Here is a 25724-nt window from a genome sequence, read left to right as displayed (position 1 = left end):
CACAGGATTATGGCATTTTGACTAACTTTATTTGTCAGAAAAAAATTCAACCCACATGAACAATCTTTTGGTTAGTTTATTTTTAAATTTACTAACCTTAGCATTCTTAACAGGCTAGGGAATCTATCTCCAAAGAGACATGGCAAAACTGTTACAGTTATTTTACAGATTTCCATCATTTTCTGAATTGGGATGATTAATGGTAAATTTAACATTTCAAATATTGAGCAAATATAATACAGCTAAAAAGGCACAGGATAATAACAGGTTATGTTTAAAATTGGCCTGTTTACAATATTTAAAATAATTATAACAGAATAAGCAAAGTTCTCTATGCCAAATGTGTTAAAATTACATTTCTCAGTAAAGTAGCCTTTTTCAGGTGTCCATATAATCTGTAGACATTTTCCATCCGGTATACAAAGCATTTTATAGCTCAGTTTTATAAACTCCATAAACACTTGACATTTAAAGAGATCATTTTTAATTAATGGACCTGTCAATGCTTTCTTAACTGAAAGTCCATTCTACTCTGTGGGCACATCTATATAATATATACTTTGATTAGCTAAAGTTCTTAAACCTGTCACCCTGAGCTGAGTTTAAAAATGGGGCAGTGTTTCTCTGCAACACTAGAGTACAGCAAAACAGATCCCATTTTCAGCCTTGAGGATAAACAATATTTTGAGCTGAGAAAATATTATTCTGCAGAGGAATCTGTGTGTCAACAATGTTTCATGTTATTTGTCAGCATGTCTTCTTTTGCTTATCCCCTGCACACCTAGAACTACAAGTTGTGCAGTAATTTTTCTGAACATTACAGTTTATTTAGTTTTAGTACATATATTGATAAGAAATTATATTTTTTAAAGGGCTGTTATACCTGTCTTTTTTTGTCGGGATATGTGCTGTTTATATTATTTCTTTGAGGCTATTTTTGTCATGTTTGATTAATTAGATAACTAAGGACAGTTACTAAAACAAATCACTGCCTAAGGAACAACATAGAGAATGAGAACACAAAAAATGAAATAGAGACTGCGTTTGTTGTGACAAAACAGTGCACACATTTTATTGCTGGTTTTAATTAAAAGAATAATACAGCTAACTACATTTAGCAGTATGTACAAAATAGCATTTTTGTATTTTTACATATTAAATATAATATTTAGCATAAAGTACACAACAAATAAAGTAACAGTTCTGCCAGACCAATACCAGAACAGTATCTGTTTATTCCATTAAAAGTCTCTGTAGGAGCAGGAGCCATTAGAATCACAACTGCCAGGTGTGGCTGATGAACAGAGAAAAGAGAACTAACAAGGTAGAGTTACAGATGAAATAACAAGTAGCAGTGAGTAATAAGCTAAGCCTGCTGAAAAACTTAGCTAAAATATTTTTGTACAATATTTTCATAAAGGACAAATAACTCATTGCAGGTTTTCTCAGCTTTGTTTTTTGTATCTAATTTCAGAAAGCACAGACTTTTTAAACTGAAAAACATGATAAACAGTACTTCTTTCCTGTGGTGTTTGAAAGGGGCACTGTTTCTTGTGCTCCCACTAAAGAAATGTGGTTAAAATATGAGGAGTTTTCCATTAATCATGGGATCAATGTTCCCTTTTCAACAGAAACCTCATCCAATAAGCAGTTCTTCCATTCTAGTCAGTAAAATGTACTTTTTAACATCAATTTAAATTTGGCTTTTAAAATTTAAAATTTAGACACCAAGATGATATACAAATGTAAAAGACTACATTGAAACAAAATCCAAGACATATGTGAGCAAATTGTTTGTGAGCCTAATGTGTCTGGAAGGGATTTCTGTGAAGGTGAATTGTGTAAGAAGGAATAGACTAAATAAAAAAAAAAAAACTAATCCTCTCCTTCTCTGTTCTCACACAACCCTGGCAACATTGATGGTGCACAACAGTATGAATTGTCATATTATTTAATTAGTACTGGTTAATTCCATGGTGAACAATATAAAGAAGAAAAATACACAGTGTTTTTGCCATGGAGCCTTCATTAGGTGTGAGGGGGAGAAAGAAAATAATCAGGAAACAATAGGGTGGCAAGGAGACCAAAATAAATATCATGTAAGAAAGGGCACTGCAGGTGAGAAAGAATGTCCAAACACATGGATATCCAGGATGCAAATTTCAGGAGAAATACAGTATGAAAAGCTGAAATCTACAAATGAATGGTGTGATATTAAATTAAGGATAATTTTGAGAGTAGGAGTCCTGGAAAATAAGTACAAAAGTTGGTAAGTATACTTAACAACAGATATTCTAACTCATGCTTTTCCTCAAAAATACTGTTTGTCAAATTAAAATGGTGGAAACATTGATTGCTTGAATACTACTGTTTCTTATGCAACTTTTATTTCTCTCTCTTTTTAAAATTCTTAATTGCGGTGTGATGAATATTACCACTGACATGCACAAAATTTTCAGCCTTTTACTTCTTCCCCTTTGGTTTTTGCTTTGAAAGTGTTTTGTAGGATGTGTATGTAAAAATATTAATTGCTACTTCAAAGTGTAATGCCTGAAAACTTTAAAACAACAAAATATGAAAACTGTGCAAGGGTCTGAATGATTTTACAAGGAACTATACAGTATATCATATACTGTACAGTATATATATATATCATTTAAACAATAATCACTAAATGATAACTGACAAAACTAACTAAATTGTACTGAATTTTGGATCTTGAAGTGAAATTGAACTCTTGTTTGCTTTTCCATGACTGAAGAAAAAGAAAACTTCATTCTGCGCATTCTGCGCTGGTGGATAAAAATGACTGAATTACTTCAAATTTTAAAGGACACGTGGTTATGCATGAGTCTTTTGGTTTGATTATGCACCATGTCAACCGTATCTCAACCGTAAAAACGTTTAATGGACTAAATAACTCCAAGTTTTTGCTGATTCTTGCTATTTTATTAATCTTTTTTATGACATCAAAAAGGACAGTAAGAGGCAATTCTAATGTGGCTGCAAAAGCTAACTTTCACTTCAAAACTGTAAGTCTAAAATGCAATTATTACTGACTATAAGTTTGTGACTTGAAAAATAGCACATTCACTTGTGGGACAACTGGTACATACGGTATATTGTTGATGTGCAATGAAAATCCCAGCTGGGAAGTGACAGACTCTGCTGAAACACTCCCTCAAACACCTTGGGCAAGATATATTCTGAAAAGGAAGTGTGATTTGTCAAGGATCTTGTTATTTGTTGAGCATGCCTTGCATCCCCCTAAGATCCAGATATACACATTACTTGAGATAAAAATCATATAGACTCCAGGGCTTCTCACTACAAGAAATGGAATGTGATACAAAGATTAATTAAAATGAAAGAAAACAGTGAAACACAATTTTACATTTAATGTTAAGGTGTTAATGGATTAAAATAAAATGTTGTGCAAGGATTTATTATAGTCACTCCTATTGTTTAGTTTGTGAAATTATTTATAATTAATTCTACTATCCTTTTACTGTCATTTGTCCTGTTGTATTTTTTTCTTGTACTGATGTACTGTACAGTACCTTTCACAGCAGATGATGGTAATACTTGCTATTATTAAAATAGGGATTTTTTTAGCTTGTTCGGTTTTAACTGCTCTTTTTTTGTAAAAAAAAAGGTTTGGTTATGGCCCTTTATAGACTTTTGCAATTTTAAGGTGTATCTTAAAAAGTCAACAGATCGAAAGGTTCTATTCTTATCTTCAGTTATTTTAAGGTAACACATTTTAGTGGTAACACAGAAACAAAAGTTCACAAAAAATCTTCACAAATATAAGTTTTGTAAATTAACAAAACTGACTCATTAACGACAATCAACAACCTCAAATAAAAGCAAATTGTTTAAAGATTATAATTAAGAATTCCTAAGTGAATTTATAATGACAGTATGCCCCAGGTGGGCCACCAGTTGTTCTGCCACATGACAAGGAATTCAAATTAATTTATTTGGAGAACAAGTCTTGTAAAAATGAATTAACATGATTAGAATATTGATTATTATAATTTTATTTATGTTTTTAAAAAAGCAAAACTGCTGCCTTTCTGGGAACTTGGCTTTCTTCTACTGCTATAGTTGATAAAATGTGATAAACATAAATGCTGAATTTTAAAAAGTAAGAAATCTACAAGCTAAATGTATGAATTACCTAAAGCTGAGTTGATGATATCTGTTCTACATTTAGTTATCTTAAATTTAAAAAAATCAGACAAATGAATATAACTTTCTGGAGGCCAGCATCACTTCACAAAAACACCAAATGCTGTTCTTAAGTCTTCAAAATAATGTGTATCTGAAATACCCTTTGAAATTTTCTGTATGTATCCAGGTGAAACATGCCTTTTTGTTAATCATCTTTTCGCAACTACTGTACCTGAAATCACTGAGGTTATCTCATCGTGAAAGATTGCAAAATGTGTTCATAATGTGTCTAACAATTTGTAAACAACATTAGCTTAAAATAAAACATTTAGTCTTTTTTATTGAGTAAGTTATAAAAAGTTATAATGTTTTAACAATTTCTGTGAATACTTCACTCGTTATCGCAGTATAATAATCATACATAAGAATATAGAGGGGAAGGAAAACTGCCTGCTGTAATTTTTTTCACTGACAAAGTTGTGTTGTGTTAACAAAAACTGTGCTTAACATTCGCTTGTAAGAGCAATGTAACTTTCTGCTATCTAAACCAATTTTTACAGCTTTTAAAGTCACACAATGTTTGAGTTAGGCAGAAACACATCATTGTATCATATTTTTTATTTCATTTTTTGAAAAAAACTCATTTTTCCATACTGTAGTTTGAATAAAATATGGAATTGTTTATCTAAAGAAATTAATAATGATATTAATTTAAGGATCTAAATATATGTATTTAAATAGCTGGTAGTATTACTGTAATCCACTTTCTTTGTAAACACGTTTTTATTTTTAATTTGACTCATGTTACTTTAATGTTACTTTAGAAACACTTTTGAGCTGTTCATTCTATGTAGGCGATTAGAGTTCAATACCCAGTTCAGGCACAAGTTTTTATTCTAACAAAGACTTTTTAAAAAATAAAATAGTAAATATTATGTACACTATATTAACTTTTTTGTGTTTTTCATATTCAATGTTAAGTGATATTAATAATAATAACGTGAATGACAAAGAACCTGCAACCTACAGATTTAAAGATCGTGATTTGTTAAACATTTCACAGCTTTTATTTAAACAATATCTATTACCTAGTTGCATTTTTAGAAACCTTAGTTTGAATAAAGCGGATCCCAGGTGCAAGTGACTTCATAACGCGAGAAGGCATTATGCTATATTTTTTTAGGAATCAGTTGAAACCTTCTGACTATATAAAAAAAAACAGGGTTCACTTTTTTTCTGTCTCTTCCTACTCTCTCTCACCTGCTGCGGTCTGGACACAGAATGGTTAAAAATAGGAACAAGTCAGACAGGCAGAGGGAAGGGGGAGAGGTGAAACTGTTACCTGTCCTGGATAAAGTGGTTAGAAAATAGGTAGAATTACACTTGTGAAAAGCGCTCCAATTTTAATGCGATATGGAAGATACTATTCATAATAAATTACCTTGGATGGTCTGTAAATTGAAAATTTATAGAGGAGACACCTTGTGTCTTTTCTTTTCAGCTTGGAATTTACCTACTAGTATATTCCATTGCAGCTACAGTACTTCTCACAAAGGCTATGCCTGTCAACACCCCGCTGTGTAATGTTATGTAGAAAAGAATAGAACAGAAATGTTCTGGGGAATGGGAAGGAATTTTCAGTAGCATGCACTGTTGACATTGTTAAGGAATAGGTTTATTCCATGCTGCCTTCTTCAGCTTTTTGCAAACATTCCCGATACATAACCACAATTTTGTACTGTGAGAGGAGACTACACACTGTATTAATTATTGTTGCTGCTGGTCTTCGAGCTTTGAGTCGCCAACTTACTTCTTCGACTAGCTTGCAGAGAAAGTCATTGCCCTGTTTTATGTCTATCACATAGAGAGTCCCCATTAACCCAGCGGGCCAGTAGGTGAGAAGACATTTTCATACTATCTTCATTTATTTTTTATTATAATCGCAAATGGGTGTTTAATTAAATGCTTTTATTGCTTCACAATCTGACAATGCAAGACAGAACTAAAGCATCTGTGAAATCACATTCCCGAATGTCCCCCACTTAGCTCAACAATCTTAGGAAGAACATGAAACAGCCTGTTAATACAATTGTTTCAACTTTGTTCTGTCAACTCTTCTTCCCAGAACTTGTAAATTTACAAGTTTACAATTGGCACTCCAAGATTCCGTCTGATTTAATTCCCCTCATTTAGCTGAAACGGATAAAGAAATCATGCAGAAGTTATATGTATTTGAAGGTGCTCTGTTTTATTAACAGACACTCCGGCTCAAACCTGTGTTGTACAGTGATATAGACGTGGGTAATGTCATCACATTTAATGTGCTTTTTGCGCAAATCCTGCTAAACTAGAAATTAGACACAAGAAGAGTATTATTGGACAATATGTGGCTCTGGCGGAAGTTCTCTGTAAACTGAAGAGTAATAGAGGAGACACATTGTTTATCACCTCTTTTTACACTTGGAAGAACATTCCAATGTTAATGCGAGACGGAAGATATTATTAATAACCTTTTAAATCTGAAGCTGTTAACTCTACTTCACACCTGCACATCAAGATCACAGTTTCAAAATAAAAAACATCAAAACATTAGATTGCATGAGAACGTCATGATTGTTTTGCAAGGATGTGAAATGTGACAGTTACCATCAGGAGAAAAATACCGATGTAAACGTCATATTTACAATTTGTTAAAAATAAAAATGTAAAGTTCTCCAAAGCTTTCTGAGTCAAGAGGTGACTCAGTTTCAGGTGTGAAGAATACAGATTCTTAATTCATTTGCAGCCTAAACCTTTCCCCACAAACCCTGCCCCCTCTGTGATTGGAATATACACAATAATTAATAATAATAATAGCTTACACTTATATAGCGCTTTTCTGCACACTCCACTCAAAGCGCTTTACAGGTAATGGGGACTCCCCTCCACCACCACCAATGTGCAGCATCCACCTGGATGATGCGATGGCAGCCATAGTGTGCCAGAACGCTCACCACACATCAGCTATTAGTGGGGAGGAGAGCAGAGTAATGAAGCCAATTCATAGAGGTGCTTTATTAGGAAGCATGGGAAATTTGGCCAGGATGCCAGGGTTACACCCCTACTCTTTACGAGAAACGCCCTGGGATTTTTAATGACCACAGAGAGTCAGGACCTCAGCCTTACATCTCATCCGAAGGACAGCGCCTGTTTACAGTATAGTGTCCCCGTCACTATACTGGGGCATTAGGACCCACATAGACCGCACGGTGAGTGCCCCCTGCTGGCCCCACTAACACCCCTTCCAGCAGCAACCTTAGTTTTTCCCAGGAGGTCTCCCATGCAGGTACTGACCAGGCTTACAGCTGCTTAGCTTCAGTGGGCTGCCAGTTGTAAGTTGCAGGGTGATATGGCTGCTGACACAAAGCATTGAAAGCTTTACAGTAGATGATCAGGTGTTTTGTAGATGTAGGGATAGTATATAATGTTTTTTTGAACTAATGGGCTAATCCTTCAGTCATTCTCTCTGTTGCAGTGCATCAGCTGGTCAGGTGACTGAGGGTGGCACATTATTTCCCACTGCATTCTGGGGAATGTAGTTTTGACAAGAACTTCCATCTTGTCTCCATCTATCACTCTCACAATTCATCATGCGAGAATGAATCAAATTAAAAATAAAACATGTTTACAAAGAAAGTTGATTACAGTAGTACTACCAGCTATATAAATACATATATTTAGATCCTTAAATTAATATTGTTATTAATTTCTTTGGATAACACGATTCCATATTATATTCCCTAATGATTAAATTCTAAAAAGTATGCGTTTCTTTTACTGCGATAACGAGCGGAAGTATTCATGGAAAAGGTTAATCACTTAACTCACTTAACTTTGAACGTTTTGTGATATTTAGAAATACAAAAAATTCAATATAGTGTCGATATTTAATATTTTAGTTTTTCAATAAAATGTTTATTTGTTAAATGTAAACTCATGGTGACAGCTGGGTTTGAACCCCCAATCTCCAGCATTCAAGGCACACACCTAAGCCATTACACCACACACAGAATCACATTGAAATGAGTTAAACTGATGTAGACATTTCCAAAGTGTACTACTGTGATAATTTGAGCTATATATTAATATAATTATATCGTTATTAATTACTTTAGATACGGGATTCCATATTATATTCCCTATGAATCAAATTCTATTTAAACTACCAATACCAGCCATATAGAGTTTACATAATATGTTTATGTTCCTAAATTAATATAATTTATGGCCTTCAGACGTGTTATGCTCCTCTTCTTTTTATGCTCAGCTACTAAAATTATATATTCAATATTAAGCAGATTAAAACATGCGTTAATTGTCACAAATCTCCCTCATGCAGGCAAGCGCTCCGGCATTCCCACGAGCTCTCCCCATACCAAATGTGCACGCGTCAATCAGTCCTTTACTTAAACCCTCATCAGTCCCCCGGTCAGTGCTCATGATTGAGATTCTCTCCCTGAGCTTACCTTCTATCTACGCCTTCGCCTTACTACTGATTCTCCCCTGGATGTCGACACTGCTTTTTCCGACTACCTCTTTGACACTCGATTTTGTACCTTTGCCTCTAGAACGCTCTCTTGGATCCTGACCCCTGCCTGTTTCCTCGATTACCCCTCCACCTTCCGAATCCACTCCGATGCCTCTTCTACGCCTTCCCGGACTCCGACCCCAGCCTGCGTCCTCGTCTACGCCTTCGCCTACCGATTCTGTGAGGAACTCACTGCCTGGAGTGATCACTGCCTAACCCACTGCTGTCAGCTCCCCACGAAACCTCATGTTCTTCAGATCTCTCACGTCACCTCCCCACTTATTCCCCCCAAGTATGCCGATCTTCACGTTGCATTTAGCAAACGAAGAGCTCTTTCACTTCCTCTTCATTGTCCTTACGATTGCGCTATTGATCTGGTCCCCGGAGCCTTACCACCTAGAGGGCATGTTTACCCCCTCTCCGTGCAAGAGAAACCAAGGCACTAGATACCTACATTCAGGATGCCCTGCAGTCTGGTTTCATCCGCCCGTCCTCATCTCCTGCTTGCGCCAGTTTTTTTTTATTACCAAGAAGGATGGTTCTTTGCGCCTGTGTGTGTATTACCGCGTCTGAACGATATTACTGTTAGGAACCTATATCCTCTGCCTCTCATTCCTGCTGCTCTGGAGTCTCTTCGTGGCGCAAAGATTTTTTCCAAACTCGGCCTGCGGGGTGGTTACAACCTTATCTGCATTCGAGAGGGGGACGAATGGAAGACGGCTTTTATCACCACTCACGGCCATTATGAATATCGTGTCATGCCTTTTGGTCTTGCCAACGCTCCGGCCGTCTTTCAGAATTTTATGAACGACATCTTCAGGGACATCATTCACAAGTATGCGCTCATCTATCTGGATGATATATTAATTTTTTCCAGTAGCCTTCAGGAACATGTTATTCACGTCAGGGAGGTCCTCACCCGCCTTATTAAGAACAGCCTCTATGCCAAACTGGAAAAGTATTCTTTTCATGTTTCCACTGTCCAATTTCTAAGTTATGTCATCTCTCCCCTGGGCATCGAGATGGACCCCTCCAAGACGGCGGCCATTAGGGACTGGCCAACCCCCCGGAATTTGAGGCAGGTTCAACACTTTCTTTTATCGTCGCTTCATTCATGATTTCAGCTCCATTGCCGCTCCCATCTCTGCCTTCACTCGTAAGGGTCCGACTCTGGGCAAGTGGACCGTTGAGGCTGATCGTGCCTTTCTAAGCCTGAAGCACCTCTTCACTTCAGCTCCCCTCCTTCGTCACCCTGATCCCTCACTGCCCTTCGTTCTGGAGGCCAACGCATCGGCGCACGGCATTGGAGCAGTCCTGTCGCAGCGATCTGGGGACAACTCATCCCTCCATCTCTGTGCTTTCTTCTCCAGGCGTCTCTCCCCTGCCAAGGTTAACTACGCTGTGGGAGACAGGGAGTTCTTGGCCATCAAGCTAGCCCTGGAAGAATGGAGGCACTGGCTGGAGGGAGCTCAACATCCGTTCACCATTCTCACAGACCATAAGAACCTCTCCTATCTCCAGTCTGCTCGGCGCCTCAATTCTCGCCAGGCCAGATGGTCCCTATTTTTTGCCCATTTTGCCTTTTTCATCACATACACCCCCGGCTCTAAGAATATCAAGGCGGATGCCCTCTCCCGTCTGTTTGATCCACCGGAGCTCGAACTCCCCCCCGAACCCATCATACCCCCTCATCAGATAATTGTGGCGATCCGTCCCCACATCAAGCACATCGTCCGAAACGCCCTCAACGACCAGCCTGTACCTCCCTCATGCCCTTTGGATAAGCTGTTTGTGACTGATCGAGTCCGTTCTGAGGTTCTCCAGTGGGCTCATGACTCTAGTTTTGCGGGTCATCCTGTCGCCCCCTGGACTTTGGTGCTCTATCTATGGCGTCCGGAGCTGCCCCTGAAGGGGGGGGTACTCTCACAAAGCGCTCCCACATTCCCACGAGCTGTACCAAACGTGCACACATCAATCAGTCCTCTACTTAAACCCTCATCAGTCCCCCGGTCAGTGCTCACGATTGAGATTCTCTCCCTGAGCTTACCTTCTATCTATGCCTTCGCCTTACTACTGATTCTCCCCAAGACCTCGACACTGCTTTTTCTGACTACCTCTTTGCCACTCGATTTTGTACCTTCGCCTCTAGAATGCTCTCTTGGATCCTGACCCCTGCTTGTCTCTTCGATTAAGCCTCCGCCTTCCAAATCCACTCCAACGCCTCTTCTATGCCTTCCCGGACTCCGACCCCACCCTGCTTCCTCGTCTACACCTTCGCCTACCGATTCTGTGCCTACGCCTCTTCTACGCCTTCCCGGACTCCGACCCCAGCCTGTTTCCTGGATTCCGCCTTAGCCTACCGATTGTGCGCCTAATACTCTTCTATGCCTTCCCGGACTCAGACCCCTGCCTGTTTACTCCGACTACACCTACGTCTAGCGGCAACCCTACCTAGGGCACCGCATTGGATCCCTATCCTCCGCAGTCAGCCCCTGCGTGACATTAATGCAGTAAAGAGATTAAGTGATTAAATCGTTTCACTAACAACCAATGCACCACGAGTGGCCCTGTCGGTCATTTTGGCCAGCCAAATCATGTACTGCGGTACAATGAGGTGAACGGTGGGTAATTTCGCATGGTATGGGGTTGTACCGTGCATTTTGAATGCCTGCATCTTGTATAAGCATTGGCATTGAAAACTGCTTTCATCATTTTGATTCCCTCGTTTCAACCTTTCAATAGCATCTTAGCTCATTCATCCTAGTGGAGCAGTTACAATATCCTCATCCTTATGGTCAGATTATCAGTCCCTCAGCCTAATGGGTTAAAGTCAAATACTCAAGTTATTCCAATCCTGAAATTTTTAGCAAGGATAAAAATAACTGTTTAAAAACTGTTTAATTAGAGCATGTTGCTTTTGTACAGTATATCACACTGACTCCAGTCACACCAGTATGTGGTTCAAAACCTTTTACTGCCTTGATTCTCCCTGTCACAAATGTAAAACTGTAGTGTTGAGGGGAAAGTACAATGTCCAAACAATGTTAACTATAGCAGATGCCAAAAAGATCATAGATCATGGATAATATGGAATACTTTTCCTTCATAGTACATTACACATCATGCCTTGAGTTTTATTAATTACGTTTTAAACTCTGCCACCATCCTACAATTATTACTAACATACTTTAGCACTATTTCTTGCTCAAGGTTTCTAATGTGATATCAGATCTGTTATTTTAAATCTGAAAATAAATTATCATTCCAAAGCAACTATAGAATATTATCCTATTAAATATTTTTAACCCGACAACATTCAACTCTTTAAAAAAGTGGGTTTATATGTAGTATGATAAGTGATGGTTAATTAATATGCGTCTGTTTAGACCAAAAAGAAAAGCACACATAAAAATTACATTTCAACTCCCCCCAAAAAATCTTCTTGACAAGCAAGTTGTTTTTTAGGGTGACAATGACTATCAATGACTGGCACTTATTTATTAAAAAGATTGTATCAGCATCAAATAGTTGATCACAGCAGTATGTTAGTGTTCATATAAGGTTGGTGTATTTTCTTAAATGTGTGTACTTATCTTTACATTCCACGGGGTGTCTTATGGTCCTGCTCCAACCTCACAGTGTGTTTAGTTACAGTTAGTATAAATAAAAAAAATGTTTTGGCTCTATACCGTATTGTCTAACAGTCCAGAAGAGAAATAAAATCCCTTAACAAGGTTTACAAAATTCATAGAAAGTTTTTAGGCAATTATAATTTAAAGAACCACATTATTTATCACCTTAGAGGTGTAACTGTCTATTTACCAGGAGCAAATTGCTATGATTCAGCAAACAATGAAACGCCTAGAGAGCATTTAAAATAGCTGGGCATGTCTTGTGCCAGTATTCCCGCAGTTTTCAGATTTTCAAGATCACCTGCCTTCTAGCTTGGCTTGCATTCGTTTTTGCTGCAGGTAGCCTGGCGCTCAATCCTCCACGTGCCTTCCTCATATGTGCAGTAACAAATTGTGCAGTCATCAATTTTCACCTCTCGGCCAGCTGGTATCACAGCGTTGTCCGCAAAACAGTTTGGTCCTGGCAAGATATAGAAGAGCCATATTTTCAGATTTTTTTCTTACAACATACAATATTCAGAAACATCATTAAAAGCACAAAGTCAAATTTTCAGTGGTTAACTTGTTTTGAGCAAAACCAGTTCAAATGCTGTTATATCTAGTTGCCCTCTCTATGTGTTGCAAATTATTTTGTCCAATTGTATTGTAAGATAGACTATATAATGTCCAATATAAAGTCTGTCTTATAATACAATGGTAATGGTAGCTCATCTGACTAAAAAAGGATTAATAGAGTGACATAAATGTGATAATAACCAACTTCTAAGATCAAATGAATAATATAACCACAATCCTAATTCAAACCAACAACCTAAAATAAATGTAGTAATAGATGTCTAATCTATTGCCCATTTAGTAGCTTAGTAACAAGCTGATACGGTTTAGGTCTGGGAAAAAAAAAAAAAACAATTTCAAGTATTTCATGGATTCTGTTTTAACTATCCATATTTTTTATACTTCTTGTAGTGCATTCTATTAATTAAAAGTCACTAGAGAATCTTTTTGAGATGTTTAAAAGTATCTGAAGTGAAGCATTATTTAAAAGTATTACAAATTCCAAATAAATATTTTCTTTTATTAATATTATAAGCAAATATATTTTCAGCTTGGCTAACTTTGCATACCGTCTCACAAATGTTTATAGCTGCTAGGTTAATTCTATTTGTAAATTGTATTTGGATTGTAGACACTTGATTACTAATGTTAATTATTTGTCTCCATTTTAAAGTGGTGCAATAAAAAAATCAACACAATTGTTTGTGCTTGGAATAAAACCAAGTTTGTTCTGCAAAACTGGTAAGCAGGTGCTATTTGTTGAACCATTCCGGTAAGTTAAAAAACACCATCTGTTTTCTCAGTCATGCATGTGCTGAACACAGTTCTCCAACAGCATTACTATTTTACTATGTAAGAGGCTGGACAGCAACAAATGAAGCTGACAGTGATTTTTAATTACATAGCTGTAATGTAGCTAACATTATCCCACACTGCTAGGTCATAGATAAATATCTGTTTATAGCACTTTTTTGGATGTGGGCCATTAGTTTCCTTAAATGAGCAATGAAAATGTAAAAAAACACTTGTACATGAGGGACATCAAAGATATGAAAGCAAAACCTCCTAGAAAGCATGGCACATACGTTAATAAAGCAAATAACATGCTTATGGTCATGTACTGTATAAACATGATGGACAGACCTGTGACAAAACGGCACTGCCTCATTGTGAATAATAATTGCTGAATGTTTACTGTACTGTATAAATCAAAATTAATTAAAAGAGATACCAAAACCAGTTTGGAAGTTAAAGTCAAGAGGTTATAAAACACTCTGTGAAAGAGTGGGTGGGCCAGCAATACACAAATACAGATTTTTTAAGCATGAAGAGGACTTTAAAGAATTTAAATTAATCTTCTAAAAAATGTTCTTCCAAAAAAGTATAGAAACATTGTTAATACCGTATAATTGTTCATAAACTTTCTCTTGCTTCTGTATTGCATTACCAATGTTATTTCATTTTGGCTGGACACTGTGTATCCCCCTAAAGCTAATTGAATAAAATACCTAGTGGTGCAGCTGATGAAAGTGTTACAGTACTCATCTATGGGTAATTACATTTTACACCCTACTGGATTCTGATACATTCTTTGTAATACCCAAAGGTTAAATCCACAAAATTGTTATACTATTACTTTATATTCCTACAGTAAATAGCTTAAATAAACATTTAAGCATACAATACATTTGCAATAGTAGGAAAACAACAGAAACATGCAGAGATCAGTAAATGCAAAGCAATGCTACAATTTCTGTGAAATATAGCTTACTAATATTAGGTACTTTTATTATGATGCTCTACTGCCACTCTGAGTGTAGTAATTGTGACAAAGTATTTTTGTATTATCTTTTGCACAATGTTTACACAGAGGTCTCAATAAAAAAAATAGCACAAAGTAAAGAAAATGGAAGATAACACAAGATAGGTACAATTGCTGGGTACCCACTTGTAGAAACAAGATGTATTGTTATTTTATATGTACAGTAATAGATGAGATGAGGATATGTCTGACACTTCTTGTCAATATAAAATAATTATTGTTTCTTGAAATGGTTAATTCTTATTTTCTAATGGAGTGACCACCAGAGAAATCTGACAAAATGAAACATTCAAGGTAGTTTTAGTTCTAATTATACTGCTTCAGATGATATAATGAAAAGGGAAAAGGTCGATAGTGTACACTAACTCAGGATAAAAAAATAAATAAGGGTAAACCAAAAAGGGCCTCTTTCGAAACAAAACATTGTACTGCAAACAATACTATTCAGAGCTCATGTTCAGAGTTCTGAAGTTTCATTGCTTTTCCAATTCTAATACTCTTCCATTTGAGGAGATAAAATCCTTTCAACAATTTTCATGCACATCCAGTCTTGCACTTGCACTCAATGGATGGAATATTAATTTGCTCCACAACATTCCCTGCTATAGTACAGCCCTTCTGCAGCACGATGGCTTTGAATTAGTTCTGATGTCTGTCAGGACAGCACTCTTGGGAAGTGACAGTAGCAACTATAACGTAGTTTGAAAGATGAATTTAATTCCCTCTGGTTATACAACAATTGCAGTTAAAAAATAAAATCCCTTGCAAGTGCACATTGATTTACATTGCTTTAGTGCTGGCTTTCCTGTTACCAATTGCACAATGGAAGTTAATTGCAGCATGAAAATAGGTGCAAATGACTTCTCCTGCTTTGATAGAATATTCATGTATATACCTTACGCAAATTGGTTGTCCTAAGAGTCATTAGCTTTGGTACAAATGATAATCATAGAAGTGCAAGGAAATGCAAATTGGAACCATGATGTTATATAGGCACTTAGGCACTCCTTCATTTATTCATGCATGCATTCATTCATTCATTTTAATTTCTGGTATATACAGTATAACTCATAGACTTCTATCAGTGCACTGCTCTGCTAATCAAGATTCCAGTTGAAACTGTTGGAATCTAACACTGATTATTCCTCATGCTGAAATAATTAATGCAATTAACTCTTATCTTCAGGGAGAAACTATTCATTGACATACATTAGTAAGATAAAATAATGAACGTTTCTTTAGCTTTATGTTTCTTCTTCATTTTCTCTAGGCGATTCTTCAAAAATTGACCTCTCATGGGACTAAAGGAGATTAACTTTAAATTTAGCTTTGTTTTCCTTTTTCATCCATTATTGTGCTTTGCAATTGTCCTGATCATCTTATTTTACATCTCATCTCAGTTTACTTTTATATTTTACTTTTTACGTTCTTCTTGTTCTTAGCTCAACACATAACAAAGGACAGACCCGTGATTTAATCATTGCGAATGACTCTTTTGTTTACCACTGCTCTTCCCTTGATCTACAGTAGGCCTCACTGACTACTTAGCTATTCTCTTCAATCTGGAATTACCTGTCTCTAACATTTCCCCCTCATGCTCTGTGATCAATTTTTTTCTTGCAATTTTTGCAACCGATGATCAATTGATCAGCCTAGGTCCACATATCATCCTTATCTTGTTTCTCTGATCCTCTATAGGACAAAATAAGATAAAATCACTTCATTGGCCATATACAATTTCTTGTATTAAGAATTTGTCTTTTCACATACCCCAACTTGCTCTCCATAAGACACACAGACAGAGAGAGAAGCTTAGGGTCAGAGCACAAAGTCAGCCATTTATATGCCACTCCTGGAGCAGTTGGGGTTAAGGGCCTTGCTCAGGGGCCCAATGGAGTAGGATTCCTCTGCCGGCTGCAGGACACAAACCCGCATCCTTCCAGCCACAGGCACAGATCCTTCGCCACAGAGCCACCACTCATCCTTAATATTGCTTTTTTATCTACCCTTGACAAAAACTTTATTTATTCCTCTTAAAACTCAAACCATCTCTTTTTCTCGCTCTCCCCCCTGGTACATTGGCCATCTGTGATAAATGAAGGCAGTCTCCCGGAAACTTGAACATAGATGGCATCTTTCTGGTCTAAACATACATTATCAGGCTTGGAAAGATTACTTGTCTGAATATAAGGATATGATAGAGTTTGCTAGATCCACCTGCTTCTCTCAAATCATTGAAAATAACCATAACAACCCCAGACATTTTTTCTCCACTATCAACAGACTACTAAAGCAAACTGCCCCACCACATTACCTGCCTCATCGCAACTTTTCAAAACATTGTTAGATTTCTTTAGCTCCAAGATCGCCAGCACCCGGCATCACATTCTCTCCACAGCACATGACACTTCCAGATCTCCTCCCCACTTACCTAACTTTACAGGTTCCCTTCTTTCTAACTTCTCACTTCTTAACTCTGCAACCATCAGTAAACTGGTTTCACATATGAAACCAACCACCTGTATATTTGATCCCATCCCCACCACTTTATTTATGTCCTGTTTCACTGTTTCACTTCTCTCTTCCCCATTGTCCTCAATATAATAAATGGATTCCTGAGCACAGGTGTTGTACCAACAGTCCTCAAAACTGCTGCCATTACCCCCGTGCCAAAAAAGACTAACATGGCTCTGGACAATCTAAAAATTTTTGCCCCATCTCCAACTTACCCTTTCTTGAAAAAATTCAATAATGCACTGTTACAATTTAGTTAAATAACCACCTCATTGCAAACAACCCTTTCAAACTCCTCCAATCTGGTTTCTGACAACTTCACAGCACAGAAACTGCCCTGGTCAAAGTCACTGATGATTTTCTAATAACATGTGATTCTGGTTCTCTTTCTATCCTAATTTTTCTATTGATCTCAGTGCTCTGTTGGATACTGTTAACCATGATATACAGTAATTCTTTCTCATCTTGAAAGTGTGTTTGGAGTTTCTGACACTGGTCTAAAATGGCTCAAGTTTGACCTCACTAATCACTGTCACTTTGTATCTCTTGGCAGATTTAGGTCTGATATTGGACTTGTTAAGTCTGGTGTTCTTTAGGGCTCACTACTGGGCCACCTACTTTTCAGCATTTACTGTACATGTTCCCACTTGATCAGCTTTTCAAATCACATGTCCTCAACTAGCATTTCTATGCTCATAATTCTCAAATCTACATCCATATCAAAGCTGACACTGAAGTAGGTGTCTATCTATTGCATCTCTGACATCAAAAGTAATGCTTATTGGCACCCCCCAACAGCTTTGTAAAGTCTGTAACTCTATCTTTGGTTGGTACTGTACTTGAACTTGAAGACTAAATGGAAAAGCTTGGGGATGATTTAATTCAGGCTTGACATTCGACCCACATATGCAACATATTTTCAAAACATCTTTCCTTCACTCTCAAAAATATTGCTGGACTAGGTTCTATGTTATCGCTAACTGTGCCTGAAAAGCTGATCAACACATTTGTCTTCTCCCGAATTGAGTACTGTAATGCTCTACTAGTTGGGGTTTCTAAATCCACATTGAACAAACTCCAGTATGTCCAAAATTCGGCAGTGCAAGTGATCACATTACTTTTATCCTGGAGTCCTTGCACTGGCTTCCTGTCAGGTTTCATGTCGACTTCAAAATCCTCATGCTCACCAAGGCTCTGCATGGCTTGGCACCTCAGTACCTGTCGGAGCTACTGTCATCTTACTTCCCACCTTGCAACTTTCGCTCTTCTAATTCTGGTCTCCTATCTGTCCCTCAAGCCCATCTACACTCTATGGATGACAGGGCCTTCTCTTGCTGCGATAGATCCTGCTTTTGTAAATAATACAGACATCTCTTTCACTAGAGGTGGTGCAGCATGACAGCAGCAAAGAAGATTCTGCCTCTTCAGTGGCTTTCAGAGGTTTACATTTCTACTCAGTCAAGGTGGCATTCATATAAAAAGAAAGTAATACTTCATGTATATATTTAATTAATATACTATGCTTAAATGTTAGCATTGCTGTCTCGCAGCACTGGAGCCCTGTGGTTCAATTTTTGGGGTGCTATCTGCATGGAGTTTGTTATCCTCGTGTTTGTATCAGTTTCCTGTAGGTGCCCTGGTTTCCTCCTACAGTCCAAAGATATGCTGGTAGGTTAACTGGCTTCTGTTAAAATTTGCCCTGCTGTGACTGTGTGTGCCCTGCAATGCACTGGGGTGAATCCTACCTTGCAACCTTTTTAATTACCGGGTTTGGCTTCTTCATCCCCTGTGGCCCAGTACTGGATAGAGAGGTTTAGAATATGCATGGATGGGTGATTAAATACTGTAATATATACTGTGCAATAGGTGTTTTTCACATCTCATATGCAAATAATTATATTGAAGCTTTTATCACAAAATTACATAAAGCATATTTTGTATTATATCCTAATATTATAATCATATATCAATATATAAAGGATCATCACTCCATTGGGGCCCTCTTTTCTGACCACCCCATCATCTCATATCGCCGACCACCTTATCTGTACAACCTTCTTGTTCACAGATCCCTCGACTGCCCTCAGCAACCATCCACACCAGGCACTTTCCCTTGCAACAGACCTTGCTATATCACCTGAAAGTACATATCTTACACCACACTCATTCAAGGTCCTTCAGGACAATTCTGAATCACCCAGATGGCATATTTTACCTCCAGCAACCTTATTACTGTATCTCTTGAAGTAAATGCCCAGCTACCTAAATTGAAGAAACAGGAAGAAGACTTGGAGACCACTTCAGAGAACATGTTAGGGTTGTGAAGGTTAAAGATCTCTCCAAGCCCATTGTTTCTTCTTTCACCTCTGACAGCCATGATCAAACTATCTCTCGATCTGTGTACTCAAAGATGGTTTTCCGAACTCATACATCAGAAAGACCACAGAAACTAAAATTATCCTGCAGCTAGGATCAAACCTTCCCCCTTCTCTTAACGACAGACTACTTTTCTTCTAAATTCTCTGTATTCATTGTATTTCATTTACCAAGCTGAACTTGGCCTTAAGAGTTGATGAGAATTTGGAGTTTTACTGTCAGGATTATCATTTGTTTTTGTTTTCACAAATGTTAAATCCTTCTTCGCCATGTCTTATTTTCCATAAATAACATTGCAGTACTTCAGCTAAACCCTAATTAAGACTGAGTAGAGACATAATTTGAATTAGACTGATTTGTTGGCTCAACGTGCCTGACTGAAGAGAATAACAACTTGGCTGTGTGGAAGTTCCCCCACTTTATGAAGGATGAGCCATTGATTGACTGCAAGGGCAATGATGGGGTAGATATATAAACGTAAAGTGATAATGTGTAAGTGTACTTTAATTGTGATACTTAGATATTGGGGAGTGATTTCTATTAAGTATAAATTAGTTTTCCTTCTTTAATAGAGTACACCACTATATTTACATAAATTGTTTGTCCTAAGAGTCATTAGTTTAGTTCAAATCATAACCATAGAAGTCCAAGGAAAATCAAATTGGAGCAGTGATGTTAATTTAGGCATTTGATAATTAATTAATTTTTCAATCTCTGGAACATAAAACTCAGAAGTGATGATGGGGTAGAGAGAGGGATATAAATGATAATGTTTACCTGAATTGCGATACTTACAGTATACTGTACATTGGAGAGAGTGAGGTTAGTCTGACATCCAGAGTTTCATTTAAAACTACTGTACATTAATGCTACTAAACAATCTATCATTTGCAGTATGATTACCATTAATACATGTCTCAACCTTTTCCAACATGACAGGACATGAAAAGAAAAACAAAAATATAATGAGTGAAATCTGCTCTTAGTTTTCAGACTTTGGACACTTGGACTGTTATTTTACAGCTTCAAATAAACCTCTGTGGATGATTATGGCTAGTGTGCTTTTATTGAGTTTTACCAGTGCCAAAAATAATTAAAAATGAGTTCTAATCTGTGGCTGGTAAATCTGAGAAAAGATAAAGTGGACTTTTTAAACAGCAGTTAAAACAGAATTGAATCCTTTAGGAGAACCTTTTTGGAGGTTTTCACAGCTTCTTTTTTAAGTAATCAACTTTTATATAAAACTTGTGGAAATAAAAGTACAGTACATCCTACACTCCCTATCAAAGATGATAAAAGTTATTTCCCACAGCAATTTTTAATGCCCACTCATAAATATTTCTCCCTGTCGCATTTTTTTATTAGAGTATTCTTTCAAACCTTTGTAATCTAACCCTCAGCTCCCAGACTGAATGCATTACTTCCATTCTGTAAATCTGATATCTCTCAACCTTCTTACTCATGGCTAAACCTCCTGTACTTTGGTGACACCACCATGTCCATAACAGCAAAAAAGTCTGCTAAACTAAACCAGCACTACAATAAGACTTGAGCTGGCTTATGACGTATGCCTCCAGGAAAAGGTGAGATCCAAAGAGTTACTGTAATAACATCTGAAAAGTTTTAAGAAACGTACATCTATTTTTAAGATATTCATGAATAACTTAAAACAGTGAGAATCGGAATCAGAAAGGAAAAACGACTTTTTTCCGTGTGTAATTAAAATAGAAAATAATTGCTCCACTTTTGCTTAAAAGTCTTTATATTCTTTCACTGATTCCTTTCAAAGCAATTAAGATTTAAACAATAAGAAAAGACACAGTCCATTTATCAGAAATGTTAAACATGTATAAATTATGAAGATACAGTAATATAGAAAAAAAACTTTTAAAAGGTCTTTCTGTAAGACTTTACAGTAAATAATGTCGAATTGCATTACTACACCAAAGGGCAAAATGGAAAAGTTTGTTGTTCTTTCCTTTTAAATTACAGCAGTATTTCAATAGCAAAATAAACTGAAATTCTTTAATATATATACAGTAACTGAGGACATTAATTTATAGATTCCAAAAGTTAAGAAGTATTCTAGGCTATACATAAGAAAGAAAAAGTGCATAACAATTCCATAAGGAAGATATATACAAAAATGTTAAAAGCTTTTTGCAACAGCAATGTTGTACAAACAAATATATTTTTCATATCTTAGACAGTCTTTAATATTTTGGAGATATTACAATAATAAAACTTTCAGTTTCTGTTTTTGACATTCTTTAAGTGTTCTTTATGTTCAACAGCTAAAAAAACATCTACTGTATTTCTCTCTCAGAAAAAGCATAAAAACAGCATTCAATCTTGAACACTGTTCCTCAGTATAAATTAATTTTGCTACACTTTAAATAAAGATAGAAGAGCCTTCTAAAAATCTTTGTCTAGACTTTGCAATTTATAAACAAACACACAAAATATCTATATTTCTATCCTAAGTTTCCAACTGCTTTATTGTTGTGGTTCTGGATTGTTTTGAAGAATAGAAGGTCACTTATTGAGTTAATGTACTGTATGAAACAAAAGATTTAAGCAAAAAAAAAGCTTGCACTGCAGCTTTTATTTGGCTTTTTCTTTTAGTGCTAATAAAGATGTCCAAATTGTTTTTGCATGATAAGTAAAGCTTTTCTTACCTTTGTGAAAATGAAGTTTAATATAGTAAAAGTATATTGAAGTCATTAACCAAGCCAAGCACAATGCCACACATCAGCAGAGAATTCTCTGTATTCTCTAGAAACAGTACACATTAAACCTTAATAATAATGACCAACAAGCATGAAATGCTGTAAAATTCATACAGTACAGTGCTTGTAAAATTATTGTGTTATAACAGACTGTCAACTGTCAAGGTTTGTGCTGAGGAGTACAGATCCAGCCATTCAGAATGTGTGCCAGAAAACGCAGCAATTTGCAGTGTGCAGGCTATAGCGCACCATAACGTGTACATTTAAAAAAAAAATCTTTTTTTGGACAGCACTATTTTGTACAGCCGCCAAGTAGTGCAGTGAATGCTTAAAATGTTGTATGGAGGCATTTGGGCTGTCATCAGAAAAGGCCAGGTTTCGAATAATGCTGTCTCAATGTGCTTTCGCAAATAAAGATGTCCATGGAAGCCAAATACTGTACAATGTCTCTTGTTGACTTCCCATTGCTTTTCATCTTCTTTATCTGTTTGCATCTTGTTGATTTTGTCTATAGTCCATCTCTTTAGCAAAGCTGAAGTGCAATACATTCTCTGTCCCGACAAATGGTACAGATTAACTTGTACTGTACTGATGAGCTAATATCTGGGGAGTATTTTTCTTTCTTTGAATCAAACACACTAAAATGTAAAAAACTGAAAAAACACCTAATGAAATATGATGGATACATTTGAAACTCAATGCGATACTACTAAAAAGCAGTGCATGCAATAAGGAGAGCAAGAATTGACCGATATCCTGCTCTTCTGTTTCAGAACTTAGAGACTTTTAAAACTTACTGGGGGTGGACCATATCAGTAAAATTCAAAAGAAGCAAAAGGGCCTTGTAATGTCCGGGAAATCATTATAGGCATGATTACATTGTATGATTGGAAAAGAATAAATGATCGGATAAACGAAATGCTTCAAACACGCTCATTTCCTCTGATTTAGTAATCTGTGCAGCAGTAAAACAATTATATTAAACAAGGGAGCATGATGCTATTTTTTTATCAATAAAAAAAGTATTTTAATATTTAAAAGATTAATATTTAGTTTCCTTCTTTCAATGCAAGATTAGCATGAAAACAACTCTGGGTTATTGTTATGCCAAGGAATTTCAAAACTACAGTACAAACGAGTGTTTTTATAAAACAGGCAATTTGATTGCCGATTGCCTTATGTTAAAGTACAACAAAAAATAAGGCAGGATACTGACAATTCATCCTCATTCTCCATCAAATCTAATCCACATAACAAACACAGCGGGATGTAACACCCCCACCATTTGTAAAAAACAAAATGTTTCTTAAAGAAGTTTGAGTACGGAGCTGCGCTGCATAAGTTGCCCACAATGGAATACGTAAAGGTTAATTCCAAACTGAAAAGAAAAGAGACGAGCCACAACATGTCTCCTTTATAACTCTTCAGCTTATAGCTTGATGATGGCCATCATTATTCATATTATAAATAATATCTTCCTTTTTGCATTTAAATTGAAACATAAATTCACCAATCCATCTATTTTCTAACTGCTTTAATAAGGACAGTATTATATTACATTTTTTATGTTTTTGACAGATTTCAGAATGTTTTGACTGATGTGTAAAAACATTTAACACAATGTGTAGAAAAGGTATTGAGCACAGAACATCTAAACATGTAGTTTATTCTTATTCTTATACTCTATATTCTTGGAAAGGGGCCCCTGCAGATCACAATTTGCACATACAATACTATTAATCACCTGCCAACACAGTCTTATTTTACTATTCGAACATCATAAATAAGTTAAAAACAAGAACAACAAGCAGAAATTTTACTAGGATAACGTGTCTTTTAACATTGATTAACAAATAAAACTGTTCACAATAACGAAAAATAGAATATTTGTTACTTCAAAATTATCAGAAAACATAACACAAATCACTGCATTAAACCTTGATAATAATGGAAATTAGATCAGTAAAGCTAAGCAGAAGGGAAAGTCTGACAAAAAAACTTTCTATGAATTAAATCATCAAGATTTTTGGGAGGCAAAATCACCAATTACATCTTCATATTATAGTTGTTGATCCACTGTTTGATTGATGCTCATAATGGCCAGTTCACTGTGATGGTCCTGTGCCACGGTTGACTTCAGGTATGTTTCAATCAACTCTCAGAGCTCCTCTCTGCTCCTGTCACTGACACTGGGAGAGTGATGGCAATCCAAAGTGCGACAGGTTGGTTTTACAATACCCCCATTTATTGAAATACAGGAGAAACAAGAAGCAAGTAAAAAATGTGTTTTAATGCCAATTATGTACAATCGCTGAACAGTCTTTTGTACAGCACATTTGCATTCATACTTATGTTTGGCCAGGCAGCGTTTGTTTTTACTACAATTGCGGGAAACATGAATCTGTTAATTTCTACTAAAACACCTCCAGTAGGCTACGTGTCTAGCTTGAAAATGTGGCTTGTCTACCCTTCACTAGTTACATGGACCAGACAGACTCAAAACCAAATGAAATACCAATGAGTTGTTCCAATGGCTTCATATGTCGTACCTCTGTTTTGAGATTGCTTATCCCGCTCCTATTTTCTACACTTCAGAAACATTACATACTCAATTATTATTGGTCATTTTTAACCGGGCTACCATTTGGATCATACACAGCAGGAACAGAAAGAGGCACTACAGGGAACGTTTTGCTTACTTTCGAACGTCCTGATAACATGTTCTGTTGCAGACTGAGGAGTCTTCCTGGTGCCCCCAAGGCAGCTGCCTAATTCACTTATGCCCAGGGCTGGTCCTGTCTTCCATTGTGCCTCACTAGAAGCAGTGCCCTGCTGGAATTCCAGGGCATTCTCTATTCTTTCATCAGGTAGTAGGAACTGGTGAGAACTAGGTGAATGTCAAATATATATAAATATGGTCAACTATAAAATACAATGGGGGTATACTGACTTTTTCACCACAGTGTACACATATGCATACATATCTGTCACATCTCCATTCCTTATCAATGTCTATGTTAGATTTTGAAATGACAACTTTATATTTCAGTGATAAAAATCTGCACTGTAAATACCAACTAAATTAATATTACATTAGAAAAACTGTAAATAATTTTATGGAATTCCAAAACATGTTTAAATGCATACTACTGCAATAGTTTAGTACCTGTTTGGTAAATATGTTTGGAGCAGAGCACTTGACATCTTGATCCCTGAAGCTGCAGGATTAAAAACATACAGTAAAATCTTTGCTCCCCACACACTCATCCTAAATCCATAAGTAGTCTGCAAAACATAACATTGTTTAGAGTCAAAAGGCCATATTAAGCCTGATGTAATAACATCAGTTTAAT

General features: G+C 36.5%; 1 protein-coding gene across 2 annotated transcripts in view; it reads right to left on the bottom strand.

The window, feature by feature from the left end:
• Nucleotides 1-1034: 1034 nt before the first annotated feature.
• Nucleotides 1035-25724, bottom strand: part of vwc2 (von Willebrand factor C domain containing 2) — a 79273-nt gene continuing 54583 nt past the window's right edge. For both annotated transcript variants that reach the window (XM_015357171.2, XM_006635725.3), the window contains one exon: nt 1035-12835. In XM_015357171.2, the coding sequence (XP_015212657.1) occupies nt 12684-12835 (152 nt within the window). In that variant the 3' untranslated portion in view covers nt 1035-12683. The remainder of the gene's footprint in view (nt 12836-25724) is intronic.

Source organism: Lepisosteus oculatus, chromosome 10, assembly GCF_040954835.1.
Source record: "Lepisosteus oculatus isolate fLepOcu1 chromosome 10, fLepOcu1.hap2, whole genome shotgun sequence".
Classification (NCBI taxonomy): Eukaryota; Metazoa; Chordata; class Actinopteri; order Semionotiformes; family Lepisosteidae; genus Lepisosteus; species Lepisosteus oculatus.
This window is presented reverse-complemented; position numbering and strand designations above follow the sequence as displayed.